The sequence below is a fragment of the Dryobates pubescens genome, chromosome 2, assembly GCF_014839835.1.
Source record: "Dryobates pubescens isolate bDryPub1 chromosome 2, bDryPub1.pri, whole genome shotgun sequence".
In the NCBI taxonomy this organism is placed as follows: domain Eukaryota; kingdom Metazoa; phylum Chordata; class Aves; order Piciformes; family Picidae; genus Dryobates; species Dryobates pubescens.
Window position 1 is genome coordinate 43,762,364 of NC_071613.1, and position 15,169 is coordinate 43,777,532.

At 42.5% G+C, this 15,169-nt stretch overlaps 1 protein-coding gene across 1 annotated transcript in view; it reads right to left on the minus strand.

Moving 5' to 3' along the window:
* The window catches only part of SEMA5B (semaphorin 5B), a 286,627-nt gene that overhangs the window by 60,793 nt on the left and 210,665 nt on the right, over positions 1–15,169 (minus strand). The window contains exons 7-11 of the mRNA XM_054176331.1: positions 12,646–12,744; positions 11,672–11,885; positions 8,890–9,175; positions 4,643–4,778; positions 195–402 (exon numbers count right to left, since the gene is read on the minus strand). Of these exons, the coding sequence (XP_054032306.1) occupies positions 195–402; positions 4,643–4,778; positions 8,890–9,175; positions 11,672–11,885; positions 12,646–12,744 (943 nt within the window). The remainder of the gene's footprint in view (positions 1–194; positions 403–4,642; positions 4,779–8,889; positions 9,176–11,671; positions 11,886–12,645; positions 12,745–15,169) is intronic.

Here is a 15,169-nt window from a genome sequence, read left to right on the forward strand (position 1 = left end):
CTGTTCACTTGGGACTCTGCCTCGAGTCATCCATCCTGCTGCTTTTAATTTACTGAGGAAAACTAACACTTAACACAGTTTTGTGCCAAAATGATATTGAATGACAACTCTGTAATGACATCATGACCAGGCTCCCAAGGCTGCTAAGTCTACAAGCGAGTGGAGAGAACTTTCTTAAGCCCTGGTGGTCTTACCTGTTCCAATATACATCACGTGGTAGAGAGTATCCTTCCCCTGAACAATATCAACCACTAGTTTGGAAAACCGAATGCTGTCCTGGGTGACGTAGGGATCTACAGTCACCGGCTGCACGACATCGTTCATCAGGAACAAGCGCTGCGCGTCCTGCAGGACTCTCTCCGTCAGGTTCTCATTAGGGCTGTCATCATTCAGCGTCCCACACTAAACATGGAAGATTGAACTTCAGCACCTGCATTTTCTATCCACTTCAGCAGCCCAAGACCAAACTCTGAAATTATTCTGGAAACCCATGTCCTGTGGATTGACCTGGTCCATGGGTCTGTGTGAGGCCCTTAACCTGACCATAGATCCTTAGCCTAACTTTGGCCTGTAACCCACTCTTTAAAAACATTTCTCCCAGGTGGTCCACTGACCAGTGATGTGGAATTTCATCCCCTTGAGATACCATGGAGCCAGCACACTGGAAGGGCAAAAGGCAACAACAAACCAAGGTGGAAAAGAAGGAATTACAACTAGCTGTAGAAACATTTAAAGCAAGCAGTAGAGAGCAAGTTTTTGCAGTGACAATTCCTAGAAGCATTTCAAACAACCTTCAGACTCTACCTGGCATCTCAGTCTATAAAATGCAGAAAACTGGAAGTTAAAAAGCCTGAAAAATGGGTAGATTTTGCATCAAAGAACCCAGCTCACCACACTGCTCTTCTTAGATGTGCTCCTTTCTGAACAGACCCCTTTGCTTCATCTGAAGCAAGGCAGCTTAGCCACCAGCTCCCTGTTCACCATATGCATCTCTTCTAACCTCACGGTGAATAGCAGATCAACCCATATTCACCCAACCCATATTCACCCATCCAGACTAAGTGCCAGGTCCTGCACTTCAGTAACAACAACCCCAAGCAATGCTACAGGCTTGGGGAAGAGCAGATGGAATGCAGCCCAGTGGAAAAACATCTGGGGGTGCTGGTGGACAACTGGCTGAACAAGAGCCAGCAGTGTGCCCAGGTGCCCAAGAAGGCAAATGGCATCCTGGCCTGTAGCAAAACCAGTGTGTCCAGCAGGAGTAAAGAAGCGATTGCACCCCTGTACTCAGTCCTGGTGAGGCCACAGCTTTAGTAGTGTGTTTAATTCTGGGTGCCACAGTATAGGAAATGTATTGAGGTCCTGGAGGGTGTCCAGAGAAGAGCAATGAGGCTGGTGAGGGGTTTGAAGATCAGGTCATACAAGGAGCAGCTGAGGGAGCTGGGGTTGTTTAGTCTGGAGAAGGCTAAAGGGAGATCTTATTGCTCTCTATGACTACTTGAAAGGAGGTTGTAGTGTGGCTCCCAAATAACTAGGAATAGGACAAGAGTAAATGGATTTAAGTTGTGCCAAGGGAGATTTAAGATTGCACACTAGGAAAATCTTTACTGACAGAGTGGTGAGGCACTGGAACAGGCTGCCCAGGGAGGTGTTCAAGAAGTGTGTAGATGTGGTGCTTCATGATATAATTTAGTGGTCATGGTAGTTGGGTTACAGTTGGACATGATGATCTTAAAGGTCTTTTCCACCCTTAATGACTCCATGATCCTCTGGCACCAAGGGGTACACTGAAATAGAACTCAATGTCCTTGTCCAATACAAAATAGAAGGGAAGAAGAGAGCTCATCTTATGTCTTTTAAACATTAGTGCAAGTCCTACAAGGTGGATAGTGCATTTGAAGGTGTGAGTTTCTATCTCACGCTATCACCTATAATTCACCATGTTCAAAAGCCGAAGCAATATTAAACTCTCCATGCAGTTTTGTGGTCTGTCCATAGCCAGGGATAGATCTTCCTTCTTCTTCACAATGCCATGCAAGGTTGGCAGAAGATTTATTACTCTAAAAGACAGCTGGGTGACTGGTTATTTATCTTGCCCAAGCCCATGGGAGTTAGTGGTACAACTAGAAATCCTGTCATACTCAGTCCATCGACAACTTTGCTTCTCAGTAAGTGAAGCTCACACCTGAGTAATTTCAGTAATTTCACCAGGAAAAAACTGCACAAATTTCTTTTTGTTCATTTTGGGTACAGGTGTTTGGGCTTTCCTTGGAAGATAAGTTCATATACTGTGAATCAGGATGTTGATTTATAGCACTCCAGCCAGAGAGTGCAAATTCCCCATGTGTATACTCTTGACATGCATCAAAGCAAGTATTTGCAGTGTGGCTGCCTTTCCAAGGTGCACCATGCAGAGGTTCTCCTACAATGTGCTAAAATGAGTTGACAGGGATGTAGCTCCCATTTACACTGCAAATACCGAGCCTAACGGTTGCTGTACTAAGCCCTGCGGTATTTCTAAGCGTGCGTGAATTAGGTGAACAGGATGATGCCAATTCCTACCACCTATGAAGATGCTCATTCTTTTATAAACTTAAGCACCTGCCTGAGTAGTGAGTGTCCTCAGGAGGGGTTTAATGTGTTGTTTCGTTTTTTCTATTGCAGTGGTGGGTTTTAGCTCATTACTCATCCCACATTCTAAAGTGTTTTTAGATTCCTCTCTTCTGCTGCCTCCTATACTCCTTCTTGTTTACTCTTCTGCCTTGTTTTGGATGTTTTTCTCCCCACTCACTTTCTTTTCTAGAGGATCACTGAAGGAAGAGTCCCAGTGGCAGGAATGTCATTGTTGGTTTTGTTTTCTGCTCTCAAGTCACAGATAATCCTTTTGGTCTACTGGCAGTTTGTGTGCTGACACAGCATCCCTCTGGTTTGGTTTTATTTTGTTTTCTTCTAATTTCCTGATTATCTGCACTGCCCTGATCCTCTATATCCTTCAGAATTTCTCCTTCCTCTCTGCAAGAAAAAAAAATAAAAAAATCTGGCATGCTTCCCTCATCTTCCTTTGTGAACACTGAGGGGAAAAAAATTTAATTTTTTTTGCAATATCTTCCTCCTCTGTCACTAAATTACCCTTGTCATCTCCTAAAGGCCCTTTACTGACCTCTTGTTCCTCCTGTACTTGAAAAACATCTTAATCTCTTCTTTCAATCTTCCTTTTGTCTGCCACATACCTCCTTTTCCTTTCCTTATTTTCCTCTGACCCTCTTCTTTCATCTTGCTGTTGCAGTCTTTGCACTCCACATTTTATCTGGCACTTTGCGCTACATGGAAATGCTTTCCAAAGTCCTTTTCTCTTCCTCCTTGGCCAGTTCAGCAAGGACCAGAAAGTCCTTCATTCTCAGTTAACCTTAATATGCTCTTTACACTTAAAAAAAAAAAAAAAAAAGAAAAAGAACCCCCCACAGAACCCCAACCAAACAAAAAAGCCCATGTTTGGCATGGCTAGGCTTTCAGTCAAGCTTTGTTTCTCGGTTTGGAAGCTGAGGGGGTGACTGAGAGCCTGCATCTGTCCCACTTTGTACGTGCAAAAGCTATAGCACTCAGGTGCTATGAGGCAATTTACGGGGAGAAATTTGGTTCCTCAGCAGGAATTCAAGCATGTCCCTGCCTGCAGTGTGGACCTGCCTCCCACCTGCTCTTGTTGTGATTTCAGGTGACTGCACAGTCGTTTTTGGAAGGTCCCTAACATCACCAGCTTGAAGGCAGATGGCATTTGCAGGCAGCCTCAGCACATTTGCCATAATAAAAAAAGAGCCAGATTCACATAGCTGGACTGGAAGGATTCACCATGGGGAAGTGATGACAGGAAGACAAGTCCATCCTCCCTAGAATTCTCCAGTTGAGAAGGGAGTGAGCTGTAAAAAGGGCTCAGGCTTCAGAAGACAGCTTTGCTGGGGCTGTCACATGCTGTGCTGACTGAATCTGGGCAGAAAGGGATTGAAGGTGTTCCATGATTTTCAAATTGGCATTAACTGATAAACCTGGAAAGCTGCTCAGTCATGAAAACAAAGACTTTTAGTATGAGAAGGAATCACTGTGACTATCCTCATGTGTCCTCTTCCAATTCAGTTACTGCTGCAACAGGTCCATAACTTTTAGTTGGGTTATTTTGTCTTGGAAATGCATCCATCTTGCACTTTCAGTAGCCTTAGGCATCCTCTCAAAGGTTGGAAAATTCATCACATCCGTACAAAATTGCAGTGGTTAATTACCTTTCTTGTTTTAAAAACACAGTCTGTCTCCATTCTAGTTTGATTTTGTCCAGCTTCAGCCTTCAATCATTTCCAGCTCTGGCAAGGACATCTTTCTACATCCCCTTGTGAGGATTACATTCTCAGAGTTCATATGTCAGTGATGAGTGTAGCAGAGATTTAAATAATTGATATTTTTTTAAAAGCCACAAATCTCATGTTCTCAATGATATGTGGCAAGGAGCATCACAAACTAAACACACATGAATGTGAAAAAATACAATTTATCAACTCCATAGGTCCACCTGGAAAAAGAAGCCTACACAAATCAACCCCCTGGAATGACAGAAGAAAATAGGGGCCAGAGCAAACTGAAGGACAGTAGCAAGTACCTGGAAATTAGGGATGGGGTTTAAGGTTGGCAGCCAGGCCGATCTTGGGTTTTCTTGGTAACGGAAAGGGCCATTAAATGCCTGAGTAATGGCACTCAGATTGAAGGCACACACTGCTGAGGCAGCTATGCTGTTTCTGGAAAAGAGGGGGGGGAAAAAAAATCAATTTAATCATTAGAACATTGACATTTTCATCATAACAGGCATCAAACTCCACTCAAATAAAATACATATAAATTGACTGGTAGAGGTACAGCAATACCAATCTCTCAGGGAGCAAAAATAAATAAATAAATAACATTCAAAAATGCAGATGGCTTGCATGACAATTTTGAGAATTAATTTTGAGCTCTGGGTTTTAAATGTTTGTGATTTAGGGGTCATGGAAGTAGTTCTGACAGGAGAGGTGAATACAGTTTAATTTACATGGATTACTGGTGTCTGGGTTTATTTTTATTTTTTAAGAATTCATCTATCTAAATTGATTACAAATGACTCAATTTTCAATCTCTCGGTGTTTCCCAAGGTGGAATTAAATTTGTATGGGCTCCTGAAATCTTCAGCTATAAAATATCTGCCCTGTTTTACATATATATAAAGCACACACATGCATGCGCGTGCATGCAGGGGAAAGGAAAGAGTGACAGTGCAAACCAGGCTGGTTGTTAGAGCAGCTCAGCATGAAAAATGGTCTTGCTAATATGTGAAAGCCTGTGTTTTCAGTGATCACAGTTCACTTCTTTGTGTTCCCAGCTGGGAACAGCATCTGTCTTGGACAGACTGTGCACCATGCACACACCAGCTAGGGGAGGAACAGCTAGGGAAATGCCACTGTAGGAAAGACTCTTTGGAAGGGAATTTGTTTTAGGGATGCTCTACTGCCCAGCCAGACTCACATACACATCAGTCAGGCTTTGCTGTCACATTTCAGTCATGGAGGATCCATTTCTTCAAGGTTCTGGGTAGGCTCAGCTTCTTGTCCCTCAACTGGGCTGGAGGGTACCTCCCAGGTGGTGAGGGCACCTCAGGGAAGCTGGCCCAAAGAGGGTTTGCTACATGGTAACCTGAAATTCGAACCTGCTCCCAGCTCTCTGCTTCCTTCTCTCCTTTTTTAAGGAAAGGACCAACGTTTAGAGAAAAAGATACCAGAATAAAACTAAAAATAGGGCTAGCACAAGAGACTGACTCGTCATGGTGCCTTTTAAATAACCCAAGCCCTGCTGTACGTATCTTTCTGCTAATTAAAGCAATTTGAATTCTCTGAAAAGAACATATTTTTCTAACTAAACCAATAATTACACTCTCTTGCACACACAAAAAGAAGCCTTGCTCCACAATCCCAGGCTGGAAAGCAGAACAGATTCTTTCACAGCGTATTTCTTCCAAGCAACACAACATCAGGAAGAAGTTCTTACTTTGGCTTCCCTTTCTCTGCTCCTGCCTCTGCCTCTTCCATCCCTGGAGTGATGGAGTATCTCACTTTGAACATGTCAAAGCAATGCTGGGTGAACCTTTCCCCACTTCTGTCTGAACACCACTGACACAGCGCGTGCTCACAGACAGCAGCTCTTAAGACAAAGCTAATGATGGATGACAAGTAAATGCCTTGAGGCACACATGGAAGAAAAAAAAAAAGAACGAAAGAAAGAAAAAGGGGGGGGTGGGGGGGGGAACACCAAAGCAAAACAACCCCCCAAACCCTGATAGTCTAACTAAAAGACTTTTTTTAAAGTGTCTTTAGATGGCTGCTAAGGACTCTACCCCTTCTCTTTCTTAGAGAGGAGAAAGGAAAAAAGTTTTCCACAAAACCTGTGGCCCATTTTTCTTTCCATCTGTGGTCTGGCATATTTCCCACCCCTCCCTATGAAAAGTTTGATCCCAGTCTCAAACCAGTGACATCAACTTGTGCAGCTGGCCCCTGTGCTGTCCTGGTGTGAAGCACAACCTCTTCTATTCTCACTTCCTACTTCTGTGATTAACTAGATGGTTTGGAGAACAGGCTCAGTTCAAGGAGGCTTCAACATTGTCTCTATTACCTCCCAGAGCTTCCTATAAAAGCTCTCTTTCCCACTGATTCAGTTGGGTATAACAGAACATGAAGCAATAAATCTATACATAGGTGTTACCACAACAATTAATATCATGATCCTAAATACATTAAACATGAACTTTCCAAAATAAAAACACCTTAATAAAAAGACAGCATAGTTTTGCAATGTATTGGCATTCTATTATAAAGAAATTCAGACTGAAGCATACATCAACTCTCTTTAGTATGCAGAGCTCATGCAGCATGATATAAGTCCCAGTGGAAGTTAAAAGAATAATTACTGCTATTTCTCTAGTCGGATGACAAATTGGAACATTTTCTCTTTGAACTCTCAGAAGAGCATCATGTTGTAAACCTAAAATGCTACTTGATCTAACTTCAGCTATTATCAATAACTTCTTCAATTACACAAATGTTACATATTATATTGCCCTCAGAAGATACAGGAGAGAATATAAACCCATAATGTATGAAGAGTGACTTCAGTGTAACCCAGAGGAGACAGGTAACACTCATCACATCTCACACTAAGCCTAAGAGACAGACAAAGCACAAGAGAACTGTTCCAATCAGTGTCAGCCTATGCCTCGCCTCTTATAGTGCAAAACTGATATCAATTTGATAACTATTAATAATTTCCAGCTTCTGTTGTTGGCTAGATGAATCAACAAAGGGATAGATAAAACATTACCACTATGAGCAGAAAAAAAAAAGCATCATCTCAAATGCCCAGAGCAGTAGCCAGGTTTCTTTTTAATGTCTGGGAAGTTTAGCTAACAGCCTTGAAATGTGTTTAGAGAACAACTCATGTTCCTTTCAGTCCCAGGAAAGATTTTCCCCAAAGTCCACAGTCCAGGTGCAGTGCTCAATCATATTTATTTCTTCTAGTTGCTTCTCCACTACCTTACTTTTGGCTGATATTGACAATAGTAATGTAGAAACAAAACATGGAAGATCTATGAGGGTGACCAGATACTTGCATACTTCTTAGCATTTACAGAGCAGGAATAATGTTCAGGCTGTGCTGACTCCCATAGTGAACCTCCCAACGGTTACTCAGCTCAGGAAGTTGGAGCTTATACTGTGTGACTTCAAAGGCTGAAGTTCAGCCCTGTCACATCAGTGGGGCTTCACTTTTCAGGTTTGCTGAAAACAGACCCTTACTCAGACTGAACAGTGCACCACTGCAAAGTCCCTTTCTTTGGGTGTTTGCCATGTGGAGTAACTAACTCAAATTTTAATTCTCTAGTTTACATATCAGGATACATCCCCCTGGAGAACATGTATTATTGAAACTCAATACCACACAGACTGGTTATAGCTTGAAACTTATCATCCTAGCCTTGGGCTTCAGAGAAAAAGTTATTTGAGTTTTCCTGACTTAAAAATATACATTATGAGATTTCTAATATATTTTTTAATTAACTCCTCTTCTCCTTTCTGCTTTCACAGCTACATTAAATCATTCCAATTACAAGTTTTTCCGATATCAAGCCAAGAAGAGGCAATTATGAAGTTTCAGAAATCACGCCTTCCTCTTGGAGTTGCAGCACTGCTTTTGATTTGTGGACATCAAACCGTCTGTACGGAGGTACAGTCCCCCTTGCAAATGTCAAATGCTGTGTAGCCCATATGACATCGCTTCAATAAAGTGTTGTTCAACAGCAATTTATGTTTATTTCCTTCCAGGCTGCTGTGATCCCATCTGCCTCGTTCCCCTTCTTAAAGCATATGAACATATCCAAGCATACATACACATACTACCCAAAGCATATGTACACGTCCATCTCACAGGCCAGCCTCCACGTTCACGCAATTGTATCAGATTGCCCAGGCAGTTAGCCTGGCTGAAAATTAATTACCTTTTTCTGCTGGATCACATTTAGATGAGCTCTGTGAACTACACAAGCAGCATTGCCACTGCCACGGGAGTCCATCAGATCCAGGGTTTGTATCACATTTTTCCCTAAGCACTGCACACTCACCTTTTATGGACTTGAGGAACCTATGAACCGTGGATTCAAAACATTGTCCTAAAGGCTATGTTGCTATGATGCATAACACAGAGCCATCTATTCCTTCACACTAACCAAAGGATCTTTGAAAAACGATTGCTCAGACTGTCTAAGAAATCAGGATATTGTCAGTCTCAGACTGCTGGGGATGGAAGAAGGGCATTACAACCAGTGCAACTTACACATTAGTAGTGAAGACACCATAGATCAGATCTTGCTCAGGAAGGTAGAAGGTGCTCTGCAGTTCGTTATAATAGAAAGGGATTTCTCCAGCACGGGAGCAGTTCAGCCTGGCCTTCATGAAAGTTGTCCATGTGTCCTCCAGTAAAAATCTCCCTCCAATATCATTTTTGCACACCCTTGCCACACGAGAGTAGACGGTTTTCCCACAGTCGTGTTCCACCGCGTTCTCGCGGAAGAAGAAGTAGGTGAACAAACCAATGTCATAGGCAGCAATAAAGTTAGGCTCTGCAAACAAATATTTGAAAAGATTTATACAGGTCAGAATTCAGTCTGTGCTCACTGACTTGTACAATGCATTCTGCCACCAGCTCCCTTCACACAGTCTTTCACAGCTGGGACCACAGGGAGCTTGTAGTCAGCAAAAGGTATTAAAAACTGTAGATGGAAATAATGATATATGGGGATACAGCTCTAGTTCCATTTTTCAGATCTTGGAAAGACCCCATTGTTTCCTCACTTTACTGGCAAAGCTGCTACTGATTTCAGTGATTGCATATGCACGACTACTCTCTGCCTACACTCGTTTTACAACATAAAGCCTTCCCACTGGGTTTCCTCACCTATTTGCTCTGAAGTGCACCTTATGATGTGTTAAATATTCTGCGTGCATCCGCCCGATTCCCCAGACTGCTGCACTGAAACATTCAACCCACTATCCCAGTGCAATCACATCTGGCTTTTATCGCAAACCCTTTCCAGTTTCTAGGCACAAAAGATTATCTTATGTCCATAAACCAAAACCATATCAGAGACTGACAGTATTGAAGCAAGCTCTCCTTATTTCTTTGTCTCCTAGAATTATTGTTATTGTTTCCACAAGAATTGAAAAGAACCTGGAATTGGTTTTGTAGTGAACATTTTAATTGAGTATTTAACAAAGCTTTCAAGTGTACGGTCTTTTATCCCAACAGTTTCTTTGACAAAAGGAAAAGACTGGCCAATGAATAATATTTGACTAAACAAAAAACCCCCTCTCTGTTGGTTTTATAGGGTGTTTTTACAACGTTCCTTTGTGAACAATGCTCTAAGGAAAAAGAAAAAAGGGAAGTACAGATTTCCTTTAATACTGCAGCCCAAGAGTGAAAGCAGAATAGAGTCATGAGAGAGGGAGAGAAAGGCGGGCTGACACTGCTGCAACGCAGCTTTGGGAGGCAAAGGCACCACAAACCATCTCACATAGAATTTGCTCCTTCAAACAAACAATGAAACTTAAAAGGACCATTGTGATCATCCATCTGACCTTCAGTCTAACCAGAACCAAAGAACTTCAGTCTGTACTTACACCATAACAGGTGAATTACACCACAGCTTTCAAAAGACATCTGATCACACTGGGCAATATCAGTGACTTGCTCAAATAACTAAAGACTGCCAGAGCGGTCTTCTTTTTTCCATTTGACATTATTTGATTTCAGCTTCCAATCACAGGCTCTTGTCATGACTTGTCTGGTTAGATTGAACAACTTTATCCTGTCAGAAATCTCCTCTTGATGTAAGTACTTCCATATCATTAACAAAACACTTTTTATCTCCTTTTCAGAAAGATAAATAAATAGAGCTTCTTAAGCTTCTCACTATGAGATAGGCCTTTCAAGCTTCAAATCACTCCATGGCTCTTCCTTGAACCACCTTGAAGTTGTTGGTTTCTTGTTGAATAGTAACCAGATCAGGATGAAATTATTCCAGTGTCACCAGTACTGCACAAGGTTATAATTTCAAGAGTCATGTTAGTTTTTCCAGTCACAGACTAGAAACAGTTTCTGTTTATCTTTCCTTAAAATCCCTTGTTCCAATGTGGCTTCCTTCTGAATTCTTCATTCATGCACAGACAAGTGGCACATATTTCTAATGACTGTATTTGGGTTATGCTGCTTCTTGAGTCCTAATTCACAGTCTTGTCTGATGGCATCCTTCTCTTAAAACTCTGAATCTCCATACTGACTTCAGTATGCCTGTGGAAGCCTAGTTCAGTCTCATTAAGCCCAAGGGATTTGCACAGGACTATTGCCCGTGTCTTTGATTGAAAGGTCCCGAAATCCAATACACAGATTCCAAGTAGCTTGTCAACTTACCTGGGTCAAAGTAGAGAAGGGAAATACTGGGGTCTCCATTACTACAGTCTGTTCAGACAATATGTGCTTTGCTCCGGTCAGAAGGTTTGTGCTCAGTGCAGGAATTACTGGTTGAAATCCTATAGCTTGCTTGAAGCAGGGTATTATCACACTGGGGTAACAGCTGCTTTTAATAACTGTAAATCCACAACAGCATGGGTTTGCATGGAATATAACATGCTGTTAAATTTCTCATTTTCAGCCTGATCTTGCACTGAAACCAATCACCTTCAGCTGAGTCAGTGGAAGTGGAGGGTGCTTAACACAGTGTAGAGCTGAGTCAACAATAAGATGGATGCTTTAAGCTGGTTTTGATCTTCCAATCTTGGAATGATTTTCTTGTTAAAATTATGTACTTGATCATCTCGCAAGACAGAGACTGCTATACATATTAGGTAGACTGTAAGATCTACTTTCTATATTCTAAATCAACTTCTCTGAAATACTTCCAGACTATTTTTAAATGCCTTCTAAGCTGCATCAATTATTGCACCAGAAGCCCTCCCCCATTATAACTGGGTCTCAGTATGAAAACAGAAGGTAAGATATACAAGCGTGTCAAGCTGACTTTCATACACCTCTTGCTCAGATATGACCCACATGACTTTACCATTGAGCCATTTGGAGTTGTATTGTGCTGTCCTAAGTGGGGGAACGTTTCCAAGGCTGCGGTAAATAGCAGGATCCCGTCCAGAGAAATCAATTACAGTTGCAGCATAGAGCTCTCCTCGTGATGTAATCACAGCTGTTGAGTTATGCCGAGGGTCATATGGGCACCGAGCCACTCCATTAATTCTGTCAATGACTTTGCTAAGATTTCCTACCTGTATTTAAAAGGAGACAAGAGACAATTTAAAGAGTACCTGGCTTTCTTATTGATATAGAGAACTGAGTTCACCTATGAGTACCTATAAGTTAAACCTTGATTTTTTTGTAAAACAAACAGTCAGCTGTAAGAATGTAATGTCAGTATTGACTACTGTAGACTGATCTTTACATCCATCATTTGCCAACATGAAAAGACTCTAATGTCAGCAATGACTGTAAATTGATCTTTACATCCATCGTTTGCCCATGTAAGAAGTGGTGTCTGAGCCTCACTGATCCTATTGCTTTTTAAGTGGAGTCATTCCACAGCCAAGAAAGCCTGCAGGCCCCAACCAACTTGGTGCAATCAGCTGCTCCTGATAGTAGTACTGGTTTCTAATCTTCCACAGGCACCTCCTGAATGAGTACTAGTATTAAAAAATACTAATACTGTTCTCAGTCTCCTCTGCCTCCTTCAAAATCACAGGGAGTTTTGCCATTTCTTTTAAGGAAACATTTTACTATTTGTAACTTTGCCCGGATTCACTTTACCCATAACACAAACTTTTGTTCCCCACCTGCAGACATCATATCCATGGCCCCACAGCATCCCAAAGAGGCCCCAAATAATGATAAATAATAAGAAAATAGTTTAAAAAAATATCAGATTTGCTACATTTGTAACATATTCTCTGCATTCATGGTGCCCTGCCAAATGACTGGCCTTCCCTAAAGTGTGTATCCAGCCCTCTCCTTAACTGTAAAAGCAAAACAGACCTGTCGACTGGAACACACTGGTGAAAAGGCATTGGTGCCACACGTGAAAACCTTCTTGCCATAAACAATCAGCACTCGGACATAGTTCTGGCACTCTTCCTGTAGGGACACAAGAGAAAGGATTTTTGAAATGAGACTGAGGGGTCATTTATTACATTTAAACAAAAATTACCTGTATTGCAGCTGGCATATACCTTCCTTAGCTTCAACTCAGATCAAGTTTGTCGTGTCAAGCAGGGCACTGCTGTGTGGAGCTGTTGGTCCAAGTGATCACACACAGTTTGCTGGTTATTTCTCTAACCATAGCCCTGCATAGTCCCTGGATAGGATGTTATCCATCAGGTTGACTCTATTAGCTACACAAGTGCCTCTTTCTGTGCTCTGCTTACACTGGAGGAGGAATCCTCCCTCTTTTCATGATGATATTTCTGATCTCTTTTTCCCCAGTAGTGCTGCAGCTTTGAAAACATTACCCAGACACAAATCCCAGTGAAGGACAGCAGGTCTGTCTATGCTATAATTCACAACGGTGCCAGCAGGAAAACAGCAGGAACTTCTTTTTAACTGACCAGGCTGGTCAGGAGAATCTTGTGCTTAAACAGGCTGTTACTTCCTACCTCCCACACATATTGTATGCCCAGGATTTTCCATGGGAAGAGTTCCTCTTTCAGGCCATGCCAATGAGAAACAGCAAATCCCCTTTCCTCAGCTGCATGACCATTTACTGGTACAAACAAGCAGTTCCCCCCACATGCCAGTCCCCATAGGTGTGGGGCTTCTGCTGCCCCACAGTGGGGTAGGATGGCAGTGATGTTAAAACAAGAGACAAGATATCCATCATTTATTGTTTATATTAAACCAACCCTGTCTAGTCTAAACTCTAATTGAGAACAGTGGTTAAAGGTAGATAGTTAAGCATGAAGTAAAACAATAGTGTTAGACAATCAACCTATAAAATAGCCAAAAGAGTCCCATATAAAGAAGAGGAACAGGTTGACCTGCAGCTACCTGTAACACTGGGTCTCTGACTACCTGAGACCACCTACAATGACCACAATGACCTCTGAAGATGGAAAGATCATGCTCAAGCAGGAGATTTATGTAAAGTGATAATTTGAGATGATTTGTATAGAATAGGGATCTAATAAATACGTAATACATAGAATACATAGAATAAACCAGGTTGGAAGAGACCTTCAAGATCATCGCGTCCAACCCATCAACCAATCCAACACCACCTAAACAACTAACCCATGGCACCAAGCACCCCATCAAGTCTTCCCCTGAAAACCTCCAATGATGGCGACTCCACCACCTCCCCAGGCAGCCCATTCCTATGGGCAATCACTCTTTCTGTAATGCTTTGATCTATATGATCAGAACCTTGATGCTTGCTTGCTGCGCACATGGTGCCTGCTCACTAGTGTTAAAGAGTTTGGTTCCTGACTTTTGGTGACAGCAGGACATGGCTACAGCTGGCCTTTGCCAGAAAATCTCCTTTGTGTCATTGGAGAGAGCCAGAGTCTCTCTTTCTCCTCACAGCCTTGCATTCAGAGGCCTGTGGATAGCATTATCAGGCTAACTGAGCATCTCTGGGGAGTTAAGCAGTGGGGGAAGAAGTCACATCAGGCAGGGACTTTCTAACAGTATACACAGGGAAAAGGGAGAAGCAAGACTAGTGTGCAGCTCCCACAGGCAGTACAAGAAGCTCAAGAGCTGCCTGCACCAAGGTTCATCCACACAGCCCCAGTGACAGATGTACAGCGAGCTGGGCACCAGCCTGCCTGCCCTGGGCTCTGGGGCCACCTCAGAAGAAACAATATGAGTAATGGCTAATGACTGACAGCCACAGGGCTCCCAGTGAAGAAAGTCTACTATTGTCTATCGCAAACAGAAAAGGAAACTTGTTAAAAAATAACAACCTCTGCTGGGTTATCCTGGCTGCTCTTTTCCTCCCTCCAACAGATCATAATTTGCCACTAAGCTGAGCCTATAGCTGCAGATAACGCTTCTCCTTCCCTAAGCGGCACTCTGTGAGTTTCCCTGTCTCACAGTACTCCACACTTGATCATTTCCCTGAAGACTTCATTTGCAAGATTCAGCAGTGTAAAAACACTCCCTTATCATCTGGAAAGGAAGAGGCTTGCTTAGCTGGATTATGTGCTATCTTCTTTCATGTGCTGTATGGAAAGCAACTTATTGACATTTTTGAAGGATAGCGTTTCGTGGAAACCCACCAGTGCTACCCACATGCAAGCGATTGCATGGGCATGACGTGAGACTTGCCAGCCTAGGAGCACTTGCCCAGCCCAGGCAGAGGCTACAGAGTGTGACAGAACAGGTCCTGCCAGTCTTGAGTTCTCAGCTGGGGTATGAGGGGCACACAAGGCCTGAAACTGGAAAATGAGAGCTTAAATACATAGCTGAGTCAACTCACTACTTATTTCTGAAGCAGATCGGTCATGGTGACTGTGCATCAGTCTATCAAATAGGACCTTGAGAAGCACTGTCCCACCTGGTGAGT